The sequence below is a fragment of the Pelobates fuscus genome, chromosome 6 (assembly GCF_036172605.1).
Source record: "Pelobates fuscus isolate aPelFus1 chromosome 6, aPelFus1.pri, whole genome shotgun sequence".
Classification (NCBI taxonomy): domain Eukaryota; kingdom Metazoa; phylum Chordata; class Amphibia; order Anura; family Pelobatidae; genus Pelobates; species Pelobates fuscus.
Window position 1 is genome coordinate 58,476,800 of NC_086322.1, and position 26,170 is coordinate 58,502,969.

Here is a 26,170-nt window from a genome sequence, read left to right on the forward strand (position 1 = left end):
ATAACTTTGGGTTTATCGCATCAGGCCCCATCGACTTCTTTATCTTTACTTTTGACAGTTGAAATAGAACTTCAGCCTCTGTAAACTCACATGTAACAAATGACACATTTCTCATTTTTCTGACCTGAAGTCCCTCTCCTTCATTTTCATCTGTAAATACTGAACAAAAATATTCATTGAGGTAGTCAGCTAGACCTCTAGCCTCTTCTACATACCTTCATTCTTTTGTTTTTAATCTAACTAATCCTTGTTTTACTTGTTTTGTCCCCCCTTTTTTTTTTTACGGACTGTGCCATTTTTTCTTCTGTGTGGGATTTTGAAGCTCTTATGACTTGCTTAGCCTCTTTCTGCCTAATCTTATAGATCTGTCTGTCTTCCTCACTTCTAATTACTAAATGTTAACTTTGTTTTTTTACTATTTTGGCCACATCTGCGGAGTACCACCGTGTGTTTTTTTCTGCTCTTCCTGAAAGCCTAATGCAATTTTCTGTTGCTTTCAGTAGTGCAACTTTTAAATAGTCCTATTTCTCTTGAACTCAATTTATATGCTCCAGTCTGACAAGGACTCCTTTACGCATATTCTGATTTTAGAAAAGTCTGTTTTTATAAAATTGAAAACTTTTGTTTTTGTGTGGTGTGACTCAGTCACTGTTCTTATATTAAACCATACTGACTGATGATCACTGGATCCTAAACTTTCACCTACAATAATATAAGATACCAAATCTCCATTTGTTAACACTAAATCTAGAATGGCCTCTTTACGAGTTGGCTCCTCAACGACTTGTTTTAGAAGCAATCCTGGTAGGGATTTTAGAATATATGTGCTCCTGGCACAAGCCGCTGTTTTGGTTTTCCAGTTCACATCCAGATGATTAAAAGTCACCCATGATAATAACTTGGCCCTTCATTTTCATTTAAGCCATTTCCTCAACTAGTAGATTATCTAGCTCTTCCATTTGTCCTGGGGGGCCTATAAAATCACACCTAGACGAGTTACTGTGGGATTACCAAATTCTAACGTAACCCAAACAGACTCTATGTTCACCTCACTAACTTATATTAGGCTAGATTTTATGCTATCCTTCACATACAGAGCCACCCTCCCCGTTACTTGCCTTCCCTGTCTTTTCTATATAGAGAGTACCCCGGTATTGCTATGTCCCAGTCATTTTTCTCATTATACAATGTCTCAGTAACAGCGACTAAATCTACATTATCAGTTGCCATTATTGCCACAAGTTCATGGATCTTATTCCCTAAACTGCAAGCATTTGTAGACATGACTCTAAGCTAAGTTACAGTTACCTTCTGTCCTTGTTTTGGGGGGCAATTGGATTGATGTTTTATAGCCCTTTTGTCCCCCCTTCCTAGTTCAAATACATCCTAGCAACAACACTTCTGAACCGCTCACTGAGAACATTTGTTCCCTTTGGAGAAAGATGCAAACCATCTTTTTTTGTACAGTTTATTTCTATTCTAAATAGAGCTACCATGAGAAATGAAGCCAAATCCTTGCTCCCGGCACCATTTACCAAGCCACAAGTTAAAGTCCCTAATACGCATCTGCATATTAGGGACTTCTGAATAAGCATATCCATATATACATGAACACTGCCATAAACACATTTTAGTCCTGTAGTGTATAAAAAAATTTTTTAATGAAGTTCATTTTGAAAGCAATCTGGATAATCATTAGCTGTGTTTATTAAAAACAAATCATGAAACTCAGCCAGGAAGCATAGTTCTTCCATTTTACATCCTGCTGTCTGTACTCCCCAATCTCATTCCTGCAATTTTATCAAGGTTCACATCAGAGTTCACATGAAAGTTTTCCAGCTATTGCAAATCTAAATGATAGATGACCTGGTAACATTGTATTCCCTTGGTCTAGCAGACAGACTGCTAGTTTATAATATAACATGCAGTAAACTACAGACCATAAGGAGAATCTCTGTCCTATTACTTTTTAGTTTTCACTTGCAGTTTAGCTCTGAGTGTGGAGCAGGCGTCAGGGCTTATCACATAGGAGTGTGCAACTGTGCATATATAATACACCGTACATGGTACATCATTACACGGACACCAAGAGGTAATGACTTGGAAAAGGTGGTATATAAATAGGACATTGTCTTAACTCCTGATGTACTAATGATGTCAGGATCTACTTGCCGCATCATGAGATGGGGGGCCAAGAAGGAACAGAACTGGAATTTGCTTGTTTGAGCAATGCAATGCACTGCACATGAGCTGGGGATATGTAGCAGATAGAAATGTAGTGTCAGCATGGAGCACATTGAGCTGGGAGGCCATGGTGAGGACTCTGCATTGCAAGAGCACCTTCACCGATTCACTTGTGCTGAGCTTTTTAGGGATTTTTCTTGGATTTATTGGGAAAACCTGTGACAAAAGGTGGCAATTCAAAAAACCAAAAACAAAGAAAATTTTATTGGAAACCGGAATGAACAGAAGAAATAATGTACCACAAAACAGCTTCATGGGAAAGGAAAAGGCGGCTGCCCATGCCCAGAAACTATTGGTAGTTCCACAGAGATATACTTCTAGGAAAGCCAGGAGCAAGAGAGAGCATTACCAGAAAACCAAGAGTCCCCAGTACTTCACTTGCCTGATAAACTCTGTATTCCATCACGATCAGGTAGAAACATTAAATTAAAAACATTCTTCAGGCTTTTTGGGCCACTGTTCTTAAATGGTTTGACAACTTACCAGTGGCCCTACAGGTACCTACTCCTCGGGAGCCCAGATGTTACTGTTGGCTTCCATTAGCTCTCCTAAGCCAAGCCTTACTGTGCAGGGCCCACTTATTGGTGGAGAGCATCAGGCAATGAGGTAAGCCCTGCAGAGCAGGCGATGACCGGCAGAGACCAGGTAAGTGGTCAAACCTTTTTAAACAATTTTACTACTTATTACTGCTTACAGAACTGTGGAGGGGAACATTTATTTAGTAATACGTACTACAGTGCAAATAGCTCAGTTTTTCTTTAAACTTCACAAATGTGCACTAGAAACATCCATTATACATTGTATCCACATGGAAAACATTGTACAACACAGACATTGTACATTGTTTTACAATATATAAACTTCCTCCCCTTACTAATTCATTTGTTCCTGAAAGATCTTTTTTATTTGGTATTCCTGACTGCCAGTGCGACTTCCCTGACATCCAGCGCTGCGTGACTTCCCTGACATCAAGCCAGCTTCTCTCACACAGCACTTCCCTAAATGTCCTTCTCTCAACCCACCTCAATTGGGATGAGTTTTTGCCTTTTTTTTAAATCTGAATGTTAAAAGGTTAAAAACGAAAATATTAAAGGCACACTGTAGTGACCAGAACAACTACAGCTTATTGCATTTGTTCTGGTGAGTATAATCATTCCCTTCAGGCTTTTTGCTGTAAACACTGTCTTTTCACAGCCCAGTGATAACTCCACTGGCCACTCCTCGGAGGTGCTTCCTGGGTCAGTGCTGCACAGTGTGCAGCACTGCCATTCCGTGTCTCCACCTTCTGCAGGTAGACACCGAACTTTCCTCATAGAGATTCATTGATTTAATTAATCTCCATGTGGAGATGCCGATTGCCAGGGTTGTGTTTGAATTGTGCTGGCACTGCCCCTGCTCTGCCTCCTTGACAGTCTCAGCCAATCCTATGGGGAAACATTTTGATTGGCTCAGATCACCACTTCTGATTATGTCAGCAGACAGAGGCAGCAGCTTCAGACTTGAATAAAATTAAGATGTTACTATATTTAGGGAGGAAAGAGGGGCCAGGGTGGGTAGATTGTGGTTTTAATTCATGTTTGTGTTCCTGTCCCTAAAGTGCTCATTTAACACAGTTGGTCAAATTGCTGTTGATAAGCATGTCTTCTAAGTCTATTGGTGTTATTGGGAATAAAGATTTAAAAAAATGCTATTAGAATGTAAACATACCGGTAATTACTGCAGATTGACTTAAAACACGCTTGATAGTGCTGAATAAGCTTTCCAAATTATTTAATATTTTTTAAAAATATTAAATATATTTCATAAAATTAAATCATTTTAAAAGTATATTTAAAAATATTAAATAGTTTGGAAAGCTTTTCCAAAACAATATTAAATATGTGCATTGTCAGTGATTCTTACATGGCAAAAACCAAGTATCTGTACTTACAGAGTGTGGCGAAACCAACCTCGCCACTGGGCATTGGAGAAGCCTGTTTGCCCGCCTCCTACCTGCTGACTTGAGATTTGACCCTTTAAATACAGTATTTGGGCATATTGTATTTTATAATGCTGGTGCTGGCCCTTTAAGGACCATCTGGGGACATACTGTGACTTCTGGGAACAATGCCTCTTTAAGACTATGGCCCTTTGAAGATATTGCCTGTTAAAGACTATTTTAGCAGATTGGATTTTAAAAGACTTGCTGCCCCTTTAAATTGTATTGGAGCAGTTCTGCAGCTTTAAATTGGCACTTTGGAGGCAGCCAAAGTGCTGAAGTAGTTGAAGTGGCCGCGGCCATCTTTGTTCATTCGAACGAGGTCAGCGGCATGTGTAGCCAAATCCATGGAACTGTAATCGGCTACACATTTCAACGAACATTGCTGACCCTTACCTTCTCCTACACTCCGTTTTCAGCTGCAGAGACTAAGTCCTGTTCGGCAGTTTGAACTCACTGCTATACTAAGCTAAATGCACGAATGGCCCCGTTCGTGCATTCGAATGGGTCATTTTTCGGTCATAAAGGACTCCCAGCTACCTTTTTATCTACTGGATGGATTCGTCTGATTTTTGAGTATGTTTATATTTCAAGTATGCGGATTAATAATATGTAATAATTTTTATGAAGATTGAAAGTATATTTTTATATAGTACATATATAAATACTGTATTTTTCCTGCTTGTGATAATTATGTTAACCCATTGTGTACCATAATTATATCACAGGCAGAGGGGAGGATTTTGTGTGTAATTGCTGGGAGTGTTTTCTGTAATGTACGTGTGTTATTGGTTGCTCTGTAAAACCCTGTGGGCAGCAGTTTGTGGATTGGGAATAAAAGAGGCTGTATGTGCCAATACAGGTCAGTTCTGCTTGACCGCAAAACGAAGTGTCGTCTCGTTATTGGGGGAATTGGATTGTATGCTGATTGCCAGGAGTATAAGCGGATTGTATGCTTTTCCTGTTCAGATGTTTACAGCATTCATATGCTTGAGAGCATTCGTATGCTTCTCCAGTTCGGTGGTTGTGGTGTCTGCTGCAGTGCTTGGAGCCCTCAGGAAGCGCTAGGAGCATCCTTCAATGGGGGAACCCAGTCAGGGTGACAGGTGATCAGTTACACAGAGTAATAAAATAGGGGTGGGGACAAGCAAATGAAATTCCGATTAGAACAAAGTCCCAAATTGCGTCCTAACATGAATGAACAAACTGTTCTCATTCTGTTAGGACAAACTTTGGTAGTTTCGCCAGAGTTCTGTCTAAGTGACAGGACGTTTGAGAATACCGACAGGAAGCATCGCGAGATCACGGAGGAAAGGTAAGAGTTGTGGGAAAATTTCTCTGACCACTGGAAATGAAGCACACTTTGCTCCTCCACTGGTCAAAGCTGGTCAGGCGTAGGAAACCTCCAGAAGACAAGTAGTCCCTACTTTGACTTATGTTTTAAAGAAAACTAGAGCAGACAGCAAGAAATGAAGGACAGATCCTGACAGAGGGAGAGAAGAGGAATCGATTGGGGGAAAGGCAAGTTCGGCATTACAGTGCCGCTTTAAGCAATCAATCATGGAGGATGACATAACATCATAAGAGAGTACTTACGCTGGTCGGTCTTCCAGGATAAGAGCTGTGGTGGAAAGGGGTTCAAACACTAGACTTTTCCTCACATTCTGCTTTGGAGACGGAGGAGACTTTGAAGCTCGTCCTATTCTTTCTTCATATTCCTAAAGACAGACATAAGAAGACATGCTAGCTTAGTTAATATACAGAGTACAAGGCATATAATGAATCTAGTTACAATTATTTATGTAGAGCCAACCTATTCCGCAGCACAGTACAATAAGGTAAACAAAACAGATACTACATTTTAACAAAACATGATTAACATACTGGAACAGTAAGCGAGTAGGGCCCTGCCCAAAGGATTTTAGGACACTGCAGCAGCTCTGTACTATGCTATAACAGTAAATGGTGTTTGTGACAATCTAGACACTGGCATATCAAAATGAAAAAAAAACCTGCAGAATTAACCCTGTAACAGATACGTATAGCTGCATATACATGTAATAAATAGACGGTGCTGGCTGATTAATAGAGTCTGTGCAAAGCAATTCTGGAATCCACTGACATGGTTTAAATAGCTCTCAACTAAGATCAAATTCTTGTGGTGCAGTTAAGAAAGACATACAGCGAGATGGGAAGTCACCACAAGAGGGTGCCGTTTTAGACAAACCATTATATATTAAAAACTAATCTCTTTGCCAACTGTGCTCAAAGGAAAGGCCAAACGACTGCATAAACATTTACAATGCCAGTTTAGATTTTCTTGTAATTAATGGAACGTTTAGGCTCTTAAAGGAAACCACAACTATAGTACAGCGCAGCTAAATGTTATCAGTTTATTTGCACACTCAATTGCCATAACATTATTATGTTTAGTAATATAAATTTACAAAAAAACGTGTATGTCAGGTGGTTTCCTTTAATTATAGAATGTGAAGGCAGATAAGAACCATTTGGCCCATCTAGTCTGCCCAGTTTTCTAAATACTTTCATTAGTCCCTGGCCTTATCTTATAGTTAGGATAGCCTTATGCCTATCCCACGCATGCTTAAACTCCTTTACTGTGTTAACCTCTACCACTTCAGCTGGAAGGCTATTCCATGCATCCACAACCCTCTCAGTAAAGTAATACTTCCTGATATTTTTAAACCTTTGTCCCTCTAATTTAAGACTATGTCCTCTTGTTGTGGTAGTTTTTCTTCGTTTAAATATAGTCTCCTCCTTTACTGTGTTGATTCCCTTTATGTATTTAAATGTTTCTATCATATCCCCCCTGTCTCGTCTTTCCTCCAAGCTATACATGTTAAGATCCTTTAACCTTTCCTGGTAAGTTTTATCCTGCAATCCATGAACCAGTTTAGTAGCCCTTCTTTGAACTCTCTCTAAGGTATCAATATCCTTCTGAAGATAGGGTCTCGAGTACTGTGTACAGTACTCCAAGTGGGGTCTCACCAGTGTTCTGTACAATGGCATGAGCACTTCCCTCTTTCTACTGCTAATACCTCTCCCTATACAACCCAGCATTCTGCTAGCATTTCCTGCTGCTCTATTACATTGTCTGCCTACCTTTAAGTCATCAGAAATAATCACCCCTAAATCCCTTTCCTCAGATGTTGAGGTTAGGACTCTATCAAATATTCTGTACTCTGCCCTTGGGTTTTTACGTCCAAGATGCATTATCTTGCACTTATCCACATTAAATGTCAGTTGCCACAACTCTGACTATTTTTCTATTTTAACTAAATCCTTTGCCATTTGGCTTATCCCTCCTGGAACATCAACCCTGTTACATATCTTAGTATCATCCGCAAAAAGACACACCTTACCATCAAGACCTTCTGCAATATCACTAATAAAAATATTAAAGAGAATGGGTCCAAGTACAGATCCCTGAGGTACCCCACTGGTGACAAGCCCAAGCTTCGAATATACTCCATTGACTACAACCCTCTGTTGCCTGTCACTCAGCCACTGCCTTACCCATTCAACAATATTGGAATCCAAACTCAAAGATTGTAGTTTATTGATAAGCCTTCTATGTGCAACAGTGTCAAAAGCCTTACTGAAATCTAGGTAAGCAATGTCTACTGCACCACCCTGATCTATAATTTTAGTTACCCAAAAAAAAAAATAAGATTAGTTTGGCATGATCTCCCTGAAGTAAACCCATGTTGTCTCTGGTCTTGAAATCCATGTGTTTTTAGATGTTCAACAATCCTATCCTTTAACATGGTTTCCATCACTTTCCCCACTACTGAAGTAAGGCTTACTGGCCTATAGTTGCCCGACTCCTCCCTATTACCTTTCTTGTGAATGGGCACAACATTTGCTAACTTCCAATCTACTGGGACTACTCCTGTTATCAATGATTGGTTAAATAAATCTGTTAATGACTTTGCTAGTACACCACTAAGCTCTTTTAATAGCTTTGGGTGTATTCCATCAGGTCCCATTGACTTATTTGTCTTTACTTTTGACAGTTGAAATAGAACCTCTTCCTCTGTAAACTCACGTGTAATAAATGACTCATTTATCCTTTTTCTTAACTGAGGTCCCTTTCCTTCATTTTCATCTGTAAATACCGAACAAAAATATTCATTGAGGCAGTCAGCTAGACCTTTATCCTCCTCTACATACCTTCCTTCTTTTGTTTTTAATTTAACTAATCCTTGTTTTACTTTTCTTTTCTCATTTATGTATCTAAAAAAAGTTTTGTCTCCCTTTTTTACTGACTGTGCTATTTTCTCTTCTGTGTGTGATTTGGAAGCTCTTATAACTTGCTTAGCCTCTTTCTGCCTAATCTTATAGGTCATTCTGTCTTCCTCACTCTGGGTTTTTTTATAATTACCAAATGCTAACTTTTAGTTTTTTACTATTTTGGCCACATCTGCGGAGTACCACAGTGGTTTCTTGAATTTTTTGCTTTTACTGACAAGCCTAATGCAATTTTCTGTTGCCTTCAGTAGTGCAACTTTTAAATAATCCCATTTCTTTTGGACTCCATTTAAATTGCTCCAGTCTGATAATGACTCCTTTACACACATATTCTAATTTTAGAAAAGTCTGTTTTTCTAAAGTCTAAAACTTTTGTTTTTGTGTGGTGTGACTCAGTCACTGTTCTTATATTAAACCACACTGACTGATGATCACTGGATCCTAAACTTTCACCTACAGTAATATCTGATACCAAATCTCCATTTGTTAACACTAAATCTAGTATGGCCTCTTTACGAGTTGGCTCCTCAACGACTTGTTTTAGAGACAATCCCAGTAGGGAGTTTAGAATATGTGTGCTCCTGGCACAAGTAGCTATTTTTGTTTTCCAATTCACATCAGGAAGATTAAAGTCACCCATGATGATAACTTCCCCCTTCATTGTCATTTTAGCTATTTCTTCAACTAGTAGATTATCTAACTCTTCAATTTGTCCTGGGGGCCTATAAATCACACCTACACGAGTTACTGTGTGATTACCAAATTCTAACGTAACCCAAACGGACTCTATGTTCGCCTCACTAACCTTTATTAGGCTAGATTTTATGCTATCCTTTACATACAGGGCCACCCCTCCCCCTTTCTTGCCTTCCCTGTCTTTTCTATATAAAGAGTACCCTGGTATTGCTATGTCCCAGTCATTTTTCTCATTATACCATGTCTCAGTAACAGCGACTAAATCTACACTATCAGTTGCCATTATTGCCACAAGTTCATGGATCTTATTCCCTAAACTGCGAGCATTTGTAGACATGACTCTAAGCTTATAGTTTTTTAACACACTTGCTACAGGCACCTTCTGTCCTTGTTTTGGGGGGCAATTGTATTGATGTTTTATCACCCTTTTGTCCCCCCCTCCTAGTTTAAATACATCCTAGCAAAACCTCTGAACTGCTCACTGAGAACATTTGTTCCCTTTTGAGAAAGATGCAAACCATCTTTTTTGTACAGTTTATTTCCATTCCAAACAGAGCTACCATGAATTATTGTGTAGCAATGGGTCCCTTGGCAGTCCACATGTTTGAGAATGTAATTACCCATGATGTTTAGGCAGCTATGTATCATGGGAAATGGTATGCTATTTCAGATGTGCCAAGCCACCACTGATCTAGTAGAACAAAATAAATACAAAAGTTACGCATAACGTAGTGAAGATTTTCTGAAACTACATTTACTATAGTTTTGTGAAAAGCATGGGATTGCAGTTTACAGAAAACTATTCTTTGAACATTCTAGAGCTCACAGAGCAGAGAACTCCAGCCAGAATTCAATCTGAACAGCATTAAAAGAATTATAATTTGCCCATTCCTGTGTAATCTGAGCCAGCAGCACTACACAGCAGTAAAGCTGCAAATGAATAATGCAGTAGAATGCATCAGTCTGATCTATATTTATGTTGGAGAATGAAAACTGGTTATATAACTATCATGGTGCAAAAGTGGCTGGCTGGCTGGCACAGATGGTTGGGCTCTACAATCAAAATGAAAGCAAACAAGTCAGAAATAAAACTTAAAAAAAAAAAAAGGGTATGTCTTATCGTAATATTTAATGGCCTGAATAATATCTACAGACTACAGTACAAACAAACGCCATTATTTGGAAGAAGGTGGCTTTAACCCCTTAAGGATACAAGCAGGGCCGCCATCAGAAATTGTGGGGCCCCAAACACAGCTCAAGGTCTGGGCCCCCTTGTGCCCGCCTCCAAATCCCACCCACAGGAATACACACACACACACACACACACACACAGACACAAAAGGACACAGACACACACACACACAGAAAGATACACACATACTAACAGACACAAATACTGAAACAGACATACACACAGATACACGCACACACACTGACGTACATACACTCACATACAGACATATTGACAAACAGACATACATACTGACACACACAGACAGACATACATACTGACACACAGACATACATACTGACACACAGACATACATACTGACACACACACAGACAGACATACATACTGACACACACACACACACACACACACAGACATACTGACATACAAAGACAGGCATACATACTGACATACAAAGACAGGCATACATACTGACACACAGACAGACATACTGACACACAGACAGACATACTGACACACAGACACACACACAGACATACTGACATACACACAGACATACTGACATACACACAGACATACTGACATACACACAGACATACTGACATACACACACAGACAGACATATACATACTGACATACACACAAACAGACATACATAATTGCAGACACATACATACATACACACACACACACACACACACACACACCCCCCCTCATTTAACAGCCACCCTCCTCTTACCTTTAAGTTGCAGGAGGGTGGCTGGGGATGATGGGTGTGGATGCCTCTGCACTCTGGTGTCCTCTCCTCCGCTCTCCTTCTGCTCTGCCTCTCCCCCCGCACGGAGTAAGCTGGGAGGAAGTGACCGGCCGTCACTTCCTCCCAGCAGCCCTTGCGGTGTAGCCGCAATTTTTCTTTTAAAAGGGCCCGGTCGCGCAATTATTCGCCCGCAGTACTGACCGGGCCCCTGAAGATAAAAGGCCCATCGGGTGGCCCTAAATGCTTGGGCCACCTGATGGGCCCTGGTGCAGATGCACCTGCGGCAGTTTTGCCGCTCCACGTGGGGCCCGGGCGGCCGGGCCCCCCAGGCCCGTGACAACCATTATGGTTGTCACCCCCTGATGGCGGCCCTGGATACATGACTGACATTTTCCGTCATGCTGACCTCTTACTTCTGAAGCTGTGCTTAAGGGGTTAACACACAGATCTCCACCTTCTTATTATTTGCCTTTTAGTTCACCAGAATCTAAATCTTAAAAAAAAAATTAAAAAAAATTCCTTATCAAGCGTAATTGATCACTGAAACAGGTGCCAGATTTAGATTCACGGAAAGAGTATGTACAATATAATCTGAATTAAATAAAGCTTTTATGTGTCCAGTACATCTGTAGATCTACAGATCAGAAATCTAACAGCCTAACCCCTTAAGGACACATGGCATGTGTGACATGTCAGGATTCCCCTTTTATTCCAGAAGTTTGGTCCTTAAGGGGTTAAACATGGCTTATGACCAAAAAAATCATTATGGTTTAAGAGCCATTAAGCCAAAAGGACACATTTCTCCTCATGTAGATTTAAAAAAATATTAAGTATAAATAGCATGATGGTTCTTACTCAAAATTATAGAAAATTGACAGTGAACCCTAAGAACCCCGAGGTTTCTAAACTACATTATCCATGATGCTAAGCAAGCTTTAGAAATAGTCGAGCATCATGGTAAATTCAGTTCAATTATATGGGATACAAAGAATAGCCATTATGGAGAGTGAATCTCTGAGTCATCTATGAAATTACATCAAATGAGATTTAGGTCTCTCGATGTCACAAGAAGCATGCTCATCGAGAAACTACCCTCTTACCAGCGATGAGCAGTTCGAATAAATTATTGTATTCGCAGACAATCATGAAGCATCTGAATAGAACATTAACTCTGGGAATGTAGGTTAGGATTCCGCATGGGAACCTAGAATTTAATTAAACAGGAAAATGATGCCTTGCCTCAAAAGGTATCATAATTAAATCAAAATGACTGCAGAAAGTGTATAATTTTAGTTGAAAGCTGCCAAAGCTTTCTCCCCGTGAGATAATCTAAAAAGAAACTTCAAATGTGAGCAATCCTGAAAAGATTGAGTAAAGAGACATAAAGGCAGGGCTGGGTTAGCAGAGGTAGATTACTTATGAGGCTGCATCTCAGCATTCAGCCTTTATCAGGCCGGTATTGATTGATAATATAATCCAGCAGCAGGAGGCCCACATCTGAGAAGCTATACAACCCAATATACACATGGAATGACACCTTGAAACATATTTCCAAAGAAAATATAATAAACAAAAATACAAAAAAAAATGTAAATTAGATATTTATATCGTAGACGGACAGAAGGTATTATAGAAAAAAAATAAATAAATAAAAACTTCAGAAATGCTAAATAGTTGCAAAGGTCAAATGATAATATTTAATAAATGAGCCATTAACCCATTTATGGATGGATCTTTAATCATACCTTTTGAGTTCTAAAAGGAGAAGCAATAGATTAGAGTAGAATACATGACCCCATACAGTGATGGTGAGGGCGTGGGAGAAAGGTTTACAGTCAGAAAGAATTCCGCTATATAAAACAGCCAGGAGGCTTACTAAGAATGAATGTGAAAGAGTACATTTCGCTTTAACATCAAAGCACCTCATTACCTTGATACACACCAACAAGGTCAACTGATACATTGTTAGCACACTGAAAGAAGGGGGGGGGGGGGGGGTAAACTGGTAGACCGACCACCCTCCCCTATATTGCTAGTATCACATCCACAATGACAACCAGCCCAGTGATGCTGCACCTTTTAAGCTTCAGCTCCCAGCTGGATTCACTCACCATGAACACTGCAGTTCCTCAGAGACAATGAAAAGGATGCTCCATCCTGTCTTGCATCATATACAGGCCTCGCATTTAATAGACAGGCAGTGATGGACCCATCCTGGGATCTGACAGAGAGGAAGATGGAGCCCGCTACATGAACATGCCTGAAGGATACAGTATCACCCTCAGAGGGCCGTCACGTGCATCACTTCTGTCAGCTCCTTTCTTCAAGGAACTGAACGGACTGCTGTTAGGAGAGCAGGCTGCAACAGGCATTTTAATCAGCTGCAGATTGAATCCATCCAATCCACTAGCTCCAGCCTCCCTTCCAATGCCTTGTTACAGAGCAATGTGCAGAGAAGCGAGTTAGACAGGGATAACTTCTGTTTCATAGGACCACACAGCTCTGGATTAACCCCTTGAAGCTGGCAGGATATTGAATGGTTTCCTGTTAAAACTAAATAATTGATGGGCAAACCTTTTAAAATCTGGCTATAGGTTTTGTTTTGTTTTTAACCATCTTTACATTCATAATCACCCTCCAAGAATATTCATAAAAATAAAAATAAATGTACATACAAATATATTTTTGGATACAGATGAATATACGCACACGTGCCAATGTAAATCATAGAATTACAAAGACTGAATCGTACCGAATTAAAACCTAATCCGCGGAGACAAGCAACCAAGCAGCCCAGACGTTCTGGGTAAGAGCTCCCACGTCTGGGAACAAAAACCGGGGCACCCTGCCCAGCCATCGAGTCCCACAGGCTGCAAACCGCTACAATCGTTACCGGGAGAGGCTACCGAACCAAATGGTATCTCTCTCGAACCTCAACTCAGCCTAACAGACACGCCGAGGCTTGCGGCCTATCAGACACTGTGCAACGGAGAGACGGCTGCTCCCCGAGCACGAACGCATCTGGGACCCCAGCAAAGCACCTTTCCTCCCCCTCCCTCCCTCCCCCCCCCCCCAGGATTATCCCGGTCCGTACAACTTGTCGGAGACCACCCAGCCACAAAATACCCGTGGGAGAGCGACAGGCAAGTGGGGAACACGAGGCATAATCAAAATGGCCGACAGTGGCGTTATTTACTCAGACCGCCAAAACCCCAGTGACTGGGCAGCAGACTTCAGTGCCAGGTTTGAGGTCATTTGCAGGCAGTTCTGGACACGCTTGGAGCAGAAACAAAAGACCCTACCACCAATACGGGTCGGTGCTGAACCCAGGCCACACAAGGAACGATACGCCACCAGAGGGGAGAGCGCCAAACAATGCAAGGACGGAGCACGGTAGGTGGAGACCCAAGCAGATACAGCTCCCAAAAAAGGTCGACCCAGCATCAGAGCGACAGGGAGTGCAATCTACCCAAGCCATCAGCGCCAGCGGAGACACCCGCGGGTGCCCTGGAATGCAGCCCGACACAACCACTCACCCCCCGCAGCTAAGGGCCTCGGGCCTGACCCAAAAGTTCCAAAGCATCAAAGCAAACCCACACCAAAGTGCAGGAACAAACAAGACCGGACATTCATAGCATGTCTGCGACCTAAGCTGCCTGGAACCCCTTGCAGTACTCCTAACCTGAGGGCCTCGAGACGTATAACCACACAGCAACTCCCACATCCACGGAGAATGTACCAACGCTGCCACTCTGGGAACACAGACAACCGAGATACAGCTTATGGTGACAACGAGCAGAAGCAATGGGAACTGTAAACTGGCCCCTACTGCAGCCTGGGATCAGTGGAGAGGGACACAAAAAGCTGTTGGGACTCAGGCTCGATATGAGATGCCAGTTGCAAGCATGGGTATCGGGTAAACTCTCTGAGTTTCATTGTTCAGAAACAGCCACCGGGTGTCACACTTACTGGCTATACATTATGTGCAGGACAATCCTTACTAGTATCTCTCCTCTGTTGTTGCAGACCCTGCTCACTATTCTTCTTATTTGGTTTAGTAATTCAGCTCATTATTTAGTTTATTAGTTAAGCCTTTGCCTTGTTTAATCAACTCCTATTATTTTAAATGCCTCCTGCGAGCATTATCTACCGATTCTAAATGCAGTTGGCTCGACCCCAGGGGTCAATACAATATATTAGGGCACTCAACTCTATGCGTGCCAAGCCCCAATAGCCACCACTGTAGTCTAGAATGTACACATCTACTGCCGTTAGACCTACTAATACTGTTAATATATATAGCACAGACGAGGTATCATTGTCGTTTTCAGAGCCAGTTAGTCATGCATACTGTAACTGTAAATATACATATAGAGGTCATATATATTATGTAGCATGGAATTTCTAGCACAACTAACTAGAGAAGCATAGCCTGATACCTACACTATCTACAAGCAATGTCTCTACAGAAATACCACGCAATGTAATGCTACAGAATAGATAATACCACGCACATAGTCAGCTGATCTAGCTCGAAAGTCTACGCCCTCACACCACCGACTACCAAGTTACTCACTCTTGTTAACCTTAACACTTAATGCTAACCTGTTAAGAAAGTACTTGTATTATCTTATTACTTAACCTTAATGTCAGTCTACATTCTGATCTTCAACGTTTTATGTTACCTGTTATACTGACATAGCTGCTGTTTAACCCTGAACCAAGCATCAAACTTATAACAAAAAATTTGCAGATGTAACCTATGTCGATTAACCCAAAATGGCCAGTACCTGCTGTTTGTCATCACTATGCACGCCAAAATAAAGAATTAAAAAAAAAAAAAAAAAAACTAATCCGCCAATTTTTTTTTTTTTTTTTTAATGGATTGGTTTATGCAAGAGTTCTGAATGCCAAGAGAGCAGCTGTCAATTTGATCATAAATAACCTAATAACTGCAAAGAATGAGACACTGGCACTTGTTTTATAGATGTCAAAGTATTCCAAGCAGTATTCTTTCCTTTATTAATCAAATTAAAAGATTAGAAACTAGAGCAATTTTAGCCAATTCTGAATATCTTTAAACACCAACATAAATTGCATCTTTATTATACAACTTTGCAGATATATCACTTATGAAGCACAATAACATCCAGATGTATAGATTACTGTATATACATAAACACAACATAAAAACCCAATTTAAAAAAAAAAAAAAATCACAAAGCCCCAATTGTAAGCAAATAGACCCAAATTCCAGTCTTATCACATGAATTCTATCAAGTATTTCCTTAACTATGGTTTGGAAATGCATACTTGTCTCACTGTATTCACAATACAAAAATGTAAAATTAAGTTGCCTGTAACGACAACGAAGATGATTAAAAATTGACATCACTTTAAAAGGGTGTTAAAACAGAAACTTAATGCAACACCGTTACTGCAGCTCCCTGTATTAGTCAGAATTCTTTGGCCTTATCCCGCTGGTTCAAAATGCATAGGAATGGTGGCTTATAAAGTGAGGCTCTTCCCTGCCCCGACAGACCGACCCTTTTTCAGCCTCATTGATGCTATGTAATTAACATACAAACATTATCAATGTCAATATCGTCCAACCTTGACGATAAAAAAAAAAAAACACATGTCCAGGGTACTCACTATCTTTTTCGGGTAGCAGTGTAGGTGGTCTCCCTCTTGTCTGGCAGTAGCAAGTATTGCAATTGTTTTGCCATTTCGTCCAGTGTTACTATTTTTGCAAGTTTGTTTCTTTTGCCTGGATGCTTGTACTATTTTTGACAACTATATGCTGTTGATTATTCATTACATCTGCTTAAAGGACCACTATAGGCACCCAGACCACTTCAGCTCAATGAAGTGGTCTGATTGCCAGGTCCCCCTAGTTTTAACCCTGCAGCTGAAAGCATAGCAGTTTCAGAGAACAGGTGTCTCCCTGACAGCCACTAGAGGCTGCTTCCGCGATTTTCAGTGAGAAAATCACACTGAAATGATGCTGGACGTCCTCACAGAGTCCAACGTCATTTCAGATCCCCATAGGAGAGCATTGAGTAATGCTTTCCTATAGGCGGGTTTGACGTCGGCAAGGGGAGGAGAGGTCACCACTGCAGAGGGAGCTTGGCGCTGGATCAAGATTAGTGGCTAAAGAGGTTTTAACCCTTTCAGCCCAACGGGAGGAGGGCCCTATTAACCATATAGTGCCAGGAAATCAGGTTTGTTTTCCTGGCACTATAGTATTCCTTTAAATATTCAGTATACATGAGTGCTACCATGACAATTTAATGTCAAACGTAGCTGCTATTTTTTTTTATTAATAAATGTGCACTTTAGTATTTTTATTTGTAATTTTTTTTCTGTGGATCATATTGGTTTACCCCTGGGTAATACAAACAAGAGTCTGGGTTATTGTGCATGCACAGCGAGTACTGCGAGCATATTAGGTACTCCCCATAGGAAAGCATTGCTCCAGCGCTTTCCTATGGGATTTTCACGGATGCTGGATGTCCTCATGCAGAGCGTCCAGCGTAATGTACGGAACCAAAAGCGCCTATAGTGGCTGTCTGGTAGGCAGCCACTTGAGGCTGTCTTAGTACAGCAATGTAAACATTGCAGGACTGAGGGCGACAGGGACACTGCACAAAGACCACTTCAATGAGCTGAGGTGGTCTGGATGCCTATAGTGTCCCTTTAACTTTAGTTTTATTGTAATTTAATTTTTGGGGAGGGGGGAAAAGGTTATGCAACAAATATTTAACTGGACCCAAGGATGAAAAAAAGCTAAACATAACGCACAGGGGAGCATGCAAAACTCCACAGCATTCACATGAAGAAAACAATAGGACTTGAGTTCCCTTGAACAGTTTAGAAACACAAGATCGCCTGCCATTCATATTTGTGGTGGGGGAAGAAAACCAAAACAATTCCCAACAATTCATGCTTTAGTGAATAACGCATTCAGAATGAATTTGAAATTTTAGATGAAGAAAGACAAGCTGGAAAAATTCTCAGACAGCCATGCTTTCAGTTCAGCGAATATATTTTTCAGGAATTAAGATCCACCTGGATCTTTGATTTCATGATAATTAACACTTAAATGAGTAAGCCAATGAGTATAATCCAACATAACTATTCACTTGAACATCAAAGAATGATTCACTTTCACGGTAACATTGGCTTGGTATATTTAAAACCATTCTAAAACAATATAATTGGCTAATGCATTGCAGTATATTTGATGGGTATCCTGCAAGGCACAGTTCAGCGGGGCTCTATTGAAGGCATTGCAGAGAGACACATGTCAGAGTTTGTGCAATGGAAATTCAAGATTCAATGGCTTTTTGTTGATGGTCAGTTAAGAAAAACACAAACACATACATACATATATACATTATATATATATATATAAATATAAATTAAATAGACATTCCACATATTTAAGCAAAGAAGCGCCTTTTGAAAGTCACAAAAGAAGTTGATATAAGAATCCACAAATTCCAGTAAATATTTGTACAAATGAATGTGAGAATGGGACAAATCACGTGTTGATTAATCACGAGTGCGATCATTTACAGAATAGAAAAGGAGTGATTGAGTTATAACTCTACAACTAAATTTTATACATCTATAACTCATACATATGTACACACTGCAAACTGTATAAACACACAATTAACAACCAGAATACAAATCTTAGAGCTATGTATGAATCACCGATCAATGGGCTACAGATGGACTTGCTAATGCAGAATCTGTTTACATGGGATGTAGGCGCTTCTCTACTCTACAAAAAGTTTACACAACAAAAACAATTAAAAAAGGAACATCTTCCCAATTCTGTCTGGAAGACCCTTTGCCCTCACAACAAACAAACTTTATCAGATACTCAAAGTGTCCAGAGTATTTTGTTTGAATGCTTCCTATTGAATCTTATCCACAGATCCTAAATTGACTATTCATAAAGTATCCTAGCCTGGTTTTATCTTGCCAAAAATCACTGAAGGACACAGGGCTACCAAGACTAAGTAGGTGATACAGAATGCTTGAAAAATATGGAGTGACCTTTTCTCCACTTTCATGAACAGATCACACACATCACACAATGAACACCAGCCGGCAATATAATTCAAATGGCATAAGGTATGGATCTATTCTCCATACCATTTATTGCCCCAATCTGAATAAAACATGATTTTGGGTTTCTCAGGCGGGCAGATTGGCCATTACTTCAATACTTGGTTTTACATCCATCGGCACAATGCAAGTGTTGGCTTGTTGTGTTTGGCTGAAAGATGTGGAACTCTGTTGGTTTGTCAGATTCAATACATCCTGAACAGCAACACAGGTCATGGTTGGCATTTCATCATGGGCGTTATGGCACTAGCGCTGCACTGAACCCTCCGAAGTCAGTACAGAAGACCCTACCTAGATCCAATGTCCTGAACTGTTCATTTCTGTCTCTCTGTGAATGTCAATCCCTCTCCTGCTTTTTATTCAATATCATTAATATCCCCCACCCAAAAGGATGCAGCTGGTTAAACCAATAAAGAATCCCAGCTTCCAGTAGATTTCAGGGTTTGCCCCATTTTTCGAACTCTGTATCTACACTATATTGATTTACCTGAATTCCGTAAGCATTCTTCAATTTATATCCAAATACATCTACATAAATACATACAGAATAAACAGGTCATCTAAAAATACATTTCAAGGAACAATGGGAGCTGGAGTTGAACCCCATTTATATTCAATACATGGATATAGAACATGTAAAGAATAAAAAAACAAAAATACAAAAACAGCGCACATCTACGTAGTCTTTTCTAATTAGAGCCCAAATAGAGTACAATGTCTGAGAGCACAAGGAAAGCACCTGAATATTTATTTCCTGGTAAAGTACAGAGTGATGGATACACGGTGCATATAAACTGTTTCTCTTCCTCTTATAATAGCACACTGCCACCCACGTTACACGCTACATAAAGCACGAATGCAAAACAAACAATCCCATAATTACTACAGTACACAGGCAAGTCTTAAAGGGAGATAATGACCCTTTTGTTCACACATTGTCCATTCATACATAACCAAGTTTATTTCCATTATGTATTTTTATCTAGAGTATTATTATGCAAGTGTATATACATAAAGTTTGAGTTGAGAAATTGTTTGGGCAGAACTTTCTTCACTTACTGTTCTAGAAGGTCATTCATGTGTTAGAATTACAGGTTTGTCTTGGTCACCTATTGTACAGAGCTGCGGATTATGTTGGCACTATACATCTCTCTCAAATAAATTATAGCCTTAAATTAGCATCCCTGACAATTCTCCCTTTAGTGAATAATTCCGTAAATGTCAACAATTTGGCCCCTGACATGACCTTTATCAATTGTCCTATACACTCAGATAATGGTCTAGTGCACATTAATAACTAGATTTAAAAGGGACACTAAATACAAGAGTAACGAGCGCAGGGGTTCTGTGTGTTTAACCCTTTCTGCAAAATGACAGTGTTTTACCTTGAAGGGTTAAGCATGCCTCTAGCGAAGCTTCCACTGCACTGACAGAGTAAAACAAAGTAATGCGAGGAAAACATTGAATATAATCTCTTCTCAAAAGTAGGAGAGGTGAGGCTTGGTGCTGGAAAAAAGGGGAGTTCATTTTATTAAAAAAAAAAAAAAAAAAAAATGGAAGGGGGTTGTATCCAACTAGGGACATGGAAACCATAGCGTTAGGAATACAGGTTTATATTCTTAATGCTATAGTGTTCATTTAAAAATAAATCTAAAGATGTGGTTTGATCTAGAACAACTAGACAAAAAGTAGGTCCCAAATCAGAACCAAGCTCTATAGAACAAAGTGCGTAAGGTAATACACAGCTTTAGGAATTTGCAACCATCATAAAATATGCCGTAATGCAGGGTGCTCGATCCAGAATTCTTTAAATTATTAAAGGGACACTATAGGCACCCAGACCACTTCAGCTTATTGAAGTGGTCTGGGTGCAATATCCCATCACCCTTAATCCTGAGCAGGTAATTATTGCAGTTTCTGAGAAACTGCAATAATTACCTCTCATGGCTAACTCTAGTGGCTGTCTACAAGCACAGCGCTCCCCCTCCTGCCGGTCTCCCGGCAATCGTGGACCCTGGACGGGGTAACCAAGTGCGACGGGCCGGCCTGTGACCATGGTAGGTGCGTCACTGTGTGTGGGTGATCAAGGAGGGAGCATTTTCACAGCAGGTACTAATAGCACTGCACTAACACTATATGCACATACTCATGTCAGATTTGTTTGTGCAAGCTTACTCTTTTGATAGAGAGTAAGCCACAGAACGGAAAAAACAGAAATACATAAAGAATAAAAAAAAAAGGAGAGAAAAGTTCTAAGTGTCATTTGTTAACATTCCATTGAAAAATGAGACAATGCTACAATACTTTGAGAAATTAAGTTACGGTATATATTATTAGAATTGTATTGTGTAGAATGAGTGACAGATATAACCTTCATGATTAATATACCTGTATAACAGGCCTGCTCAGCATTTAAAAGTTATTTAGAAGAAAAGGTCAACTTCCAATTGCCATTGTGACTTCTTCAAATATGACGCACATTAACAAATAAAGAATACAGGTCAGTTCACTCCACTAAAAATAGCCCCCAAGAAAGTCATGACTATGTTGAACATATGACCATTGTTTGAAAAATTTAGAAGCCTAAATGAGAACTTTGGGAGCCACGAAAATGGTAAGTTAGAGATTTATATAAAGTCTAGAACAGTTTGATCTGATCTACGATATAATTCTTGAAGTGTACTGAATGGTTATACTAAAAGGCAGTGGTCTCTGATTAAGTCCATTTGAGAACTAACTGTGTAAGATAAGGATGTTGCGGATTCCATTTCATAAGGTTTTAGGATTTTGAAATAATGGTATAACTTTTTTTTTGTCAAATGCCTGTGCATAAAGGACCACGAAAGATCACCCACACCACTTCATCTAGGTGCAGCGATCTTGTCATTTTAACTCGGTAATTTAAATAGATTTTTGTAGATATTTTCTGTGGTTATTATGGCGGACTATTGCTGGGGATATTCTTCGGAAGGCCTGTGTTTTTATTATGCTGCAATGATAATACATTTTGTGATTTTGTTGGGGGGTTGGGGGGGGAGTGGCAAGGAATTGGATTATTGGATCCTTCAACCGTTTGACGGAAGCTGCAATTTTTGTATTTCATTTTTGCAATAGTAATCAGTAAAGAGAGATGGACAATCAAAAGATATAAGCCTCATATCAGTGCAATCTCTCTTAACAACCAAATATTACAATGTGACTTAAGTGCGGATATAATCGGTAACTGTTCTGGGAGTGTTAAATAGTTGCTTGTTATTTAGCTGTTGGCTAGAACAGCATTTATAGAATAGCTTATTTTTTATTTTAAGCATAAATATATAAAACAATGTCATCCGTTATTTAAATATTTCTCACCGATTTAATAAACACGTAACTGTATCACACTAAAAATTGCATATTGTAATCTAAAATAGCCAAAATATGACTATAGCAGAGAATCAATCCCAATTAGCAGTTTTTTGCCTATATGTCAAATTCACTACAACGCACAGTTTTTGTCTGTTTTGACAGAATTAAAAAACACAGTTGCACAATTTTGCTACGCCTGCAGAATAAAATTAAGTATTTATAGTTCTAAAAATAAATAAGAGGACGTTTGCTATAAACACAGCACATACATTTTTAGAATGTTTGCAATCAAAATAAGCTGCTTTTCAAAACATTATTCAGATTTTTTTCAGATAGCTACCTAAACCAAAACCAGTTAAAATGTGCATTGTCATTTTCCCTTGAGCTGTAACTACAGAACATTTTTAAAAACATAATAAACCCTAGCATTTTAAAAATAGGGTACTTAGCAGGTATTTGAAATTAGGACAAATCTGTGAGGGTTTTGAAAGGTTTTGGCATTTCTTTTTTAAATAGCCTGAAACGGCTAACACACCAGGTACATTTCAGCACAACAGATTTACTTCCCTGAAACTGTCCCTCATTGGTGCCACCATATTTACCAAGTGGGCCCCCTTCAACACCAGGAGCTGCCGGACGTCACGGCTGAACTCTTGCGCATGCGAGAGCACAGCAATAAGGTCTATGGAGAATCCCGAGAGACTGCAGGATCTTTCATAGATAAAGCCAAATCCCCAGTGACGGCTCGGAGCGTAATACTTCTAGACAGCGATAGCTCCGCCCGGTTTCTAATAGTGTCAGGCGCAGAAAATATACACAGACTAAGTAGTCCTCACTTTTTCTCAGTAGATCTCTTAATTGTGTTGGAATTTCAGTGTGAGTATTAGTTAAAGATTCTAGCTTTATTAAAAAACAAAACAAAACAAAAAAAAACTCAATTTCATTGGGGAGGGTGACCGTGCCACATTAAACAGAGGCATCCTAATGCAGCCTGTGACCCCCTGACAACTTCTCAGGAAGAGAGTTCAGATCAGACTCCCAATCTCTAAATTGCGCATACTCAGGGAGTCTAATTTACTGGAACTTCAGGGAAGAGAGGCTGAACACTAGCCATGACCACAAAGATAATGGCTTGGTGAGCAGTAAAAAAAAATATTATTTTTTTTTAATAAGCGAGGCCAGATAAAGTATGCTCCCTCCTAATTGCTGTGAAAGGTGTGAAATAAGACTGTAATAGAGAGCGAGCAATACAATTTATACTAATCTCTGGTTCTGGTTTCTGCCCTCTCTGCTCTGACGGGAAGAGTTACCCCAATTAAGGAGCATCTATGGGAGAAGTTAGTCTGTCTGGGGAGGTTTAGCATGGGGTAAACAAGTGAGATAGTGACAACACAGCTTTGTGTGCAGTGGTTCTGGGGTGCACTAGAGGTGAGCTATACTTACCACATGGTGCCCCCCACCGGCATCGCCATCTTTGAGCTTCAGTTCTTGGTGCCAGTGCTGTACACATGCGCGAGAGTACAACACTGAGGTCTATGGAGGATCCTGTAAGACCACGGAAGATTGCATTGATATTGTCTTGCAATGACTGGGACAATGCCTTATTCCAAAAGCCATTGCTATCAATGGTTGGGGGAAGGGGCACAAGTTAATGGCAGTATGGCACAGATTCTGCCATAAAATAAAATAGTCCCTACTTTATCTTATATCTTTCAATTAAATTCCAACAGTCATTATGAGATTTTATCGTTATGAAATGCTAAATGTTCTGGAAGGGCTGACAGAGCAATTTAAAATTTATTTTTGGACTTCACTGCTGTATATGTATATGGATAAAGAGCTAATGTGTCAGTCACTAAACAGGCAAATTCAACTTAACTGAAACATCGTAAACATTGTGAACAATGCAGTAAACCTGTGTGAGTGTTGACAAATAGATCCAACTAGTCACTATAGGGAATTACTTGTGTCTTCCTTAAGCCAATGAAAGGTCTAGATCACTGGCGTGTAAAGGCATGTCTGAGCTGCCATCAGACTCCAAGCCAAGAATAGATTCTTGTAAATAATTGAGGGAACATTCTGCTTGGTTCCATTCGTAATGCTTAATCTTTGCATCTCTTGTAGAGTTGCCTGCAAGCATTTCATTTCCAAACTGAACTGCTAATGGATTCAAAGAAACTAGTTCACCTGTAGGTACTACGCAATATAACAACATTAAAGAAACCTCTAAAAAAAAGTTTGACTTTGAGTTCCCAGCATGTATAACATTGGTGAATAAACCCTGCAATTTTAAAAGTAAATTTAAAGTTCATTTTAAAATTTGAGTCAAATAGCAGATTTAGAAAGATTTAGAAACAGCTCAATACTGTTTTCAGTTTGGATATCTTTGCCCTACATTTGAAAATCCATTTGAATTCCCAGAAATTCCCCATTAAGAGAAGAACCCTGTTGAGTCTCAAATGAATAAAAAAAAAAAAAAAAAAAAAAAGCTCCAAGCCTCTAAAGTACTTCAATTTACTGAAGTGCTTTAGGGCTGACAGAGTAACCCCACTGTCTTACTTTATAAAAACTTTTATACAGTACCCAGGTCACAACCTTCAGGTTGTCAGACAGTTTTCCTTACTCACTTTGAGCAAGTCTATAAGAAGCTGCTCTGGATTTTCAGCAGTATTATTATTATTACTGGTATTTATAAAGCGTCAACAGATTCCGCAGCGCTGTACAATAAAAGGAGAACATACAATATACACACACACACACAAATACAAAAAGGTAGAGAGGGCCCTGTCTGTAAGCTGAAATCTAGCCATTTAAGCGCTTTTATACAAAGTGCATAGGTAGAAGAAGCACGGTCCAAAATAAATAAACGAATACCTATTCACTACTGAAGATCTCTTGGGTAGAGAGTGGCGTTACAGCAATGAGACCAACAGCTGGATTACATTTTTATTATATTTGGACAGGAACAGCCATCCCTAAATCGAAATGGACTATCGAGGATTAAAATATCACTCCAGTCTTAGAAATTACGTTTTATCCAGTTACCCGTTTGCAAGCAGAAAACTACCGTATTTATTCGAGTATAAACGCGCAGAATTTTGTACCGCTTTTTAATCTAAAATTAGGGGTGCGCGTTATACTCGAATAAATATTAGCCCAGCAGAAGAGGGAGGGAGTGGGTGCTCCGATAATACCTCCCAGGACCGCCGAGCTCATTACAAGCCCGGCGGTCCTGGGGGGGGCGGGCAGCAAGCGTTTACTCACCTCCCTGCAGCTCCTCCAGCTCCCCAGTGTAAATCTCGCGAGACCCGCAGCCAGCTCTGATGGCCGCGGGTCTCGCGAGATTTACACTGGGGAGCTGGAGGAGCTGCAGGGAGGTGAGTAAACGCTTGCTGCCCGGCGGTCCTGGGAGGTATTATCGGAGCACCCCCTCCCTCTTCTCCTGGGCTAATATTTATTCGAGTAGAACGAGCAACCCTAATTTTAGATTAAAAATCGGTACAACATTTTATACCGATTTTTAATAGAAAATTAGGGGTGC

The 26,170-nt window shown here is 39.9% G+C and overlaps 1 protein-coding gene across 2 annotated transcripts in view; it reads right to left on the reverse strand.

Moving 5' to 3' along the window:
* The window catches only part of TBC1D14 (TBC1 domain family member 14), a 61,586-nt gene that overhangs the window by 23,795 nt on the left and 11,621 nt on the right, over positions 1 to 26,170 (reverse strand). The window contains exons 1-2 of one of the 2 annotated variants that reach the window (XM_063457748.1): positions 13,251 to 13,463; positions 5,819 to 5,940 (exon numbers count right to left, since the gene is read on the reverse strand). In XM_063457748.1, the coding sequence (XP_063313818.1) occupies positions 5,819 to 5,940; positions 13,251 to 13,253 (125 nt within the window). In that variant the 5' untranslated portion in view covers positions 13,254 to 13,463. Of the gene's footprint in view, positions 1 to 5,818; positions 5,941 to 13,250; positions 13,464 to 26,170 lie in introns of those variants that run through there. The other variant, XM_063457747.1, reaches the window with a different exon arrangement.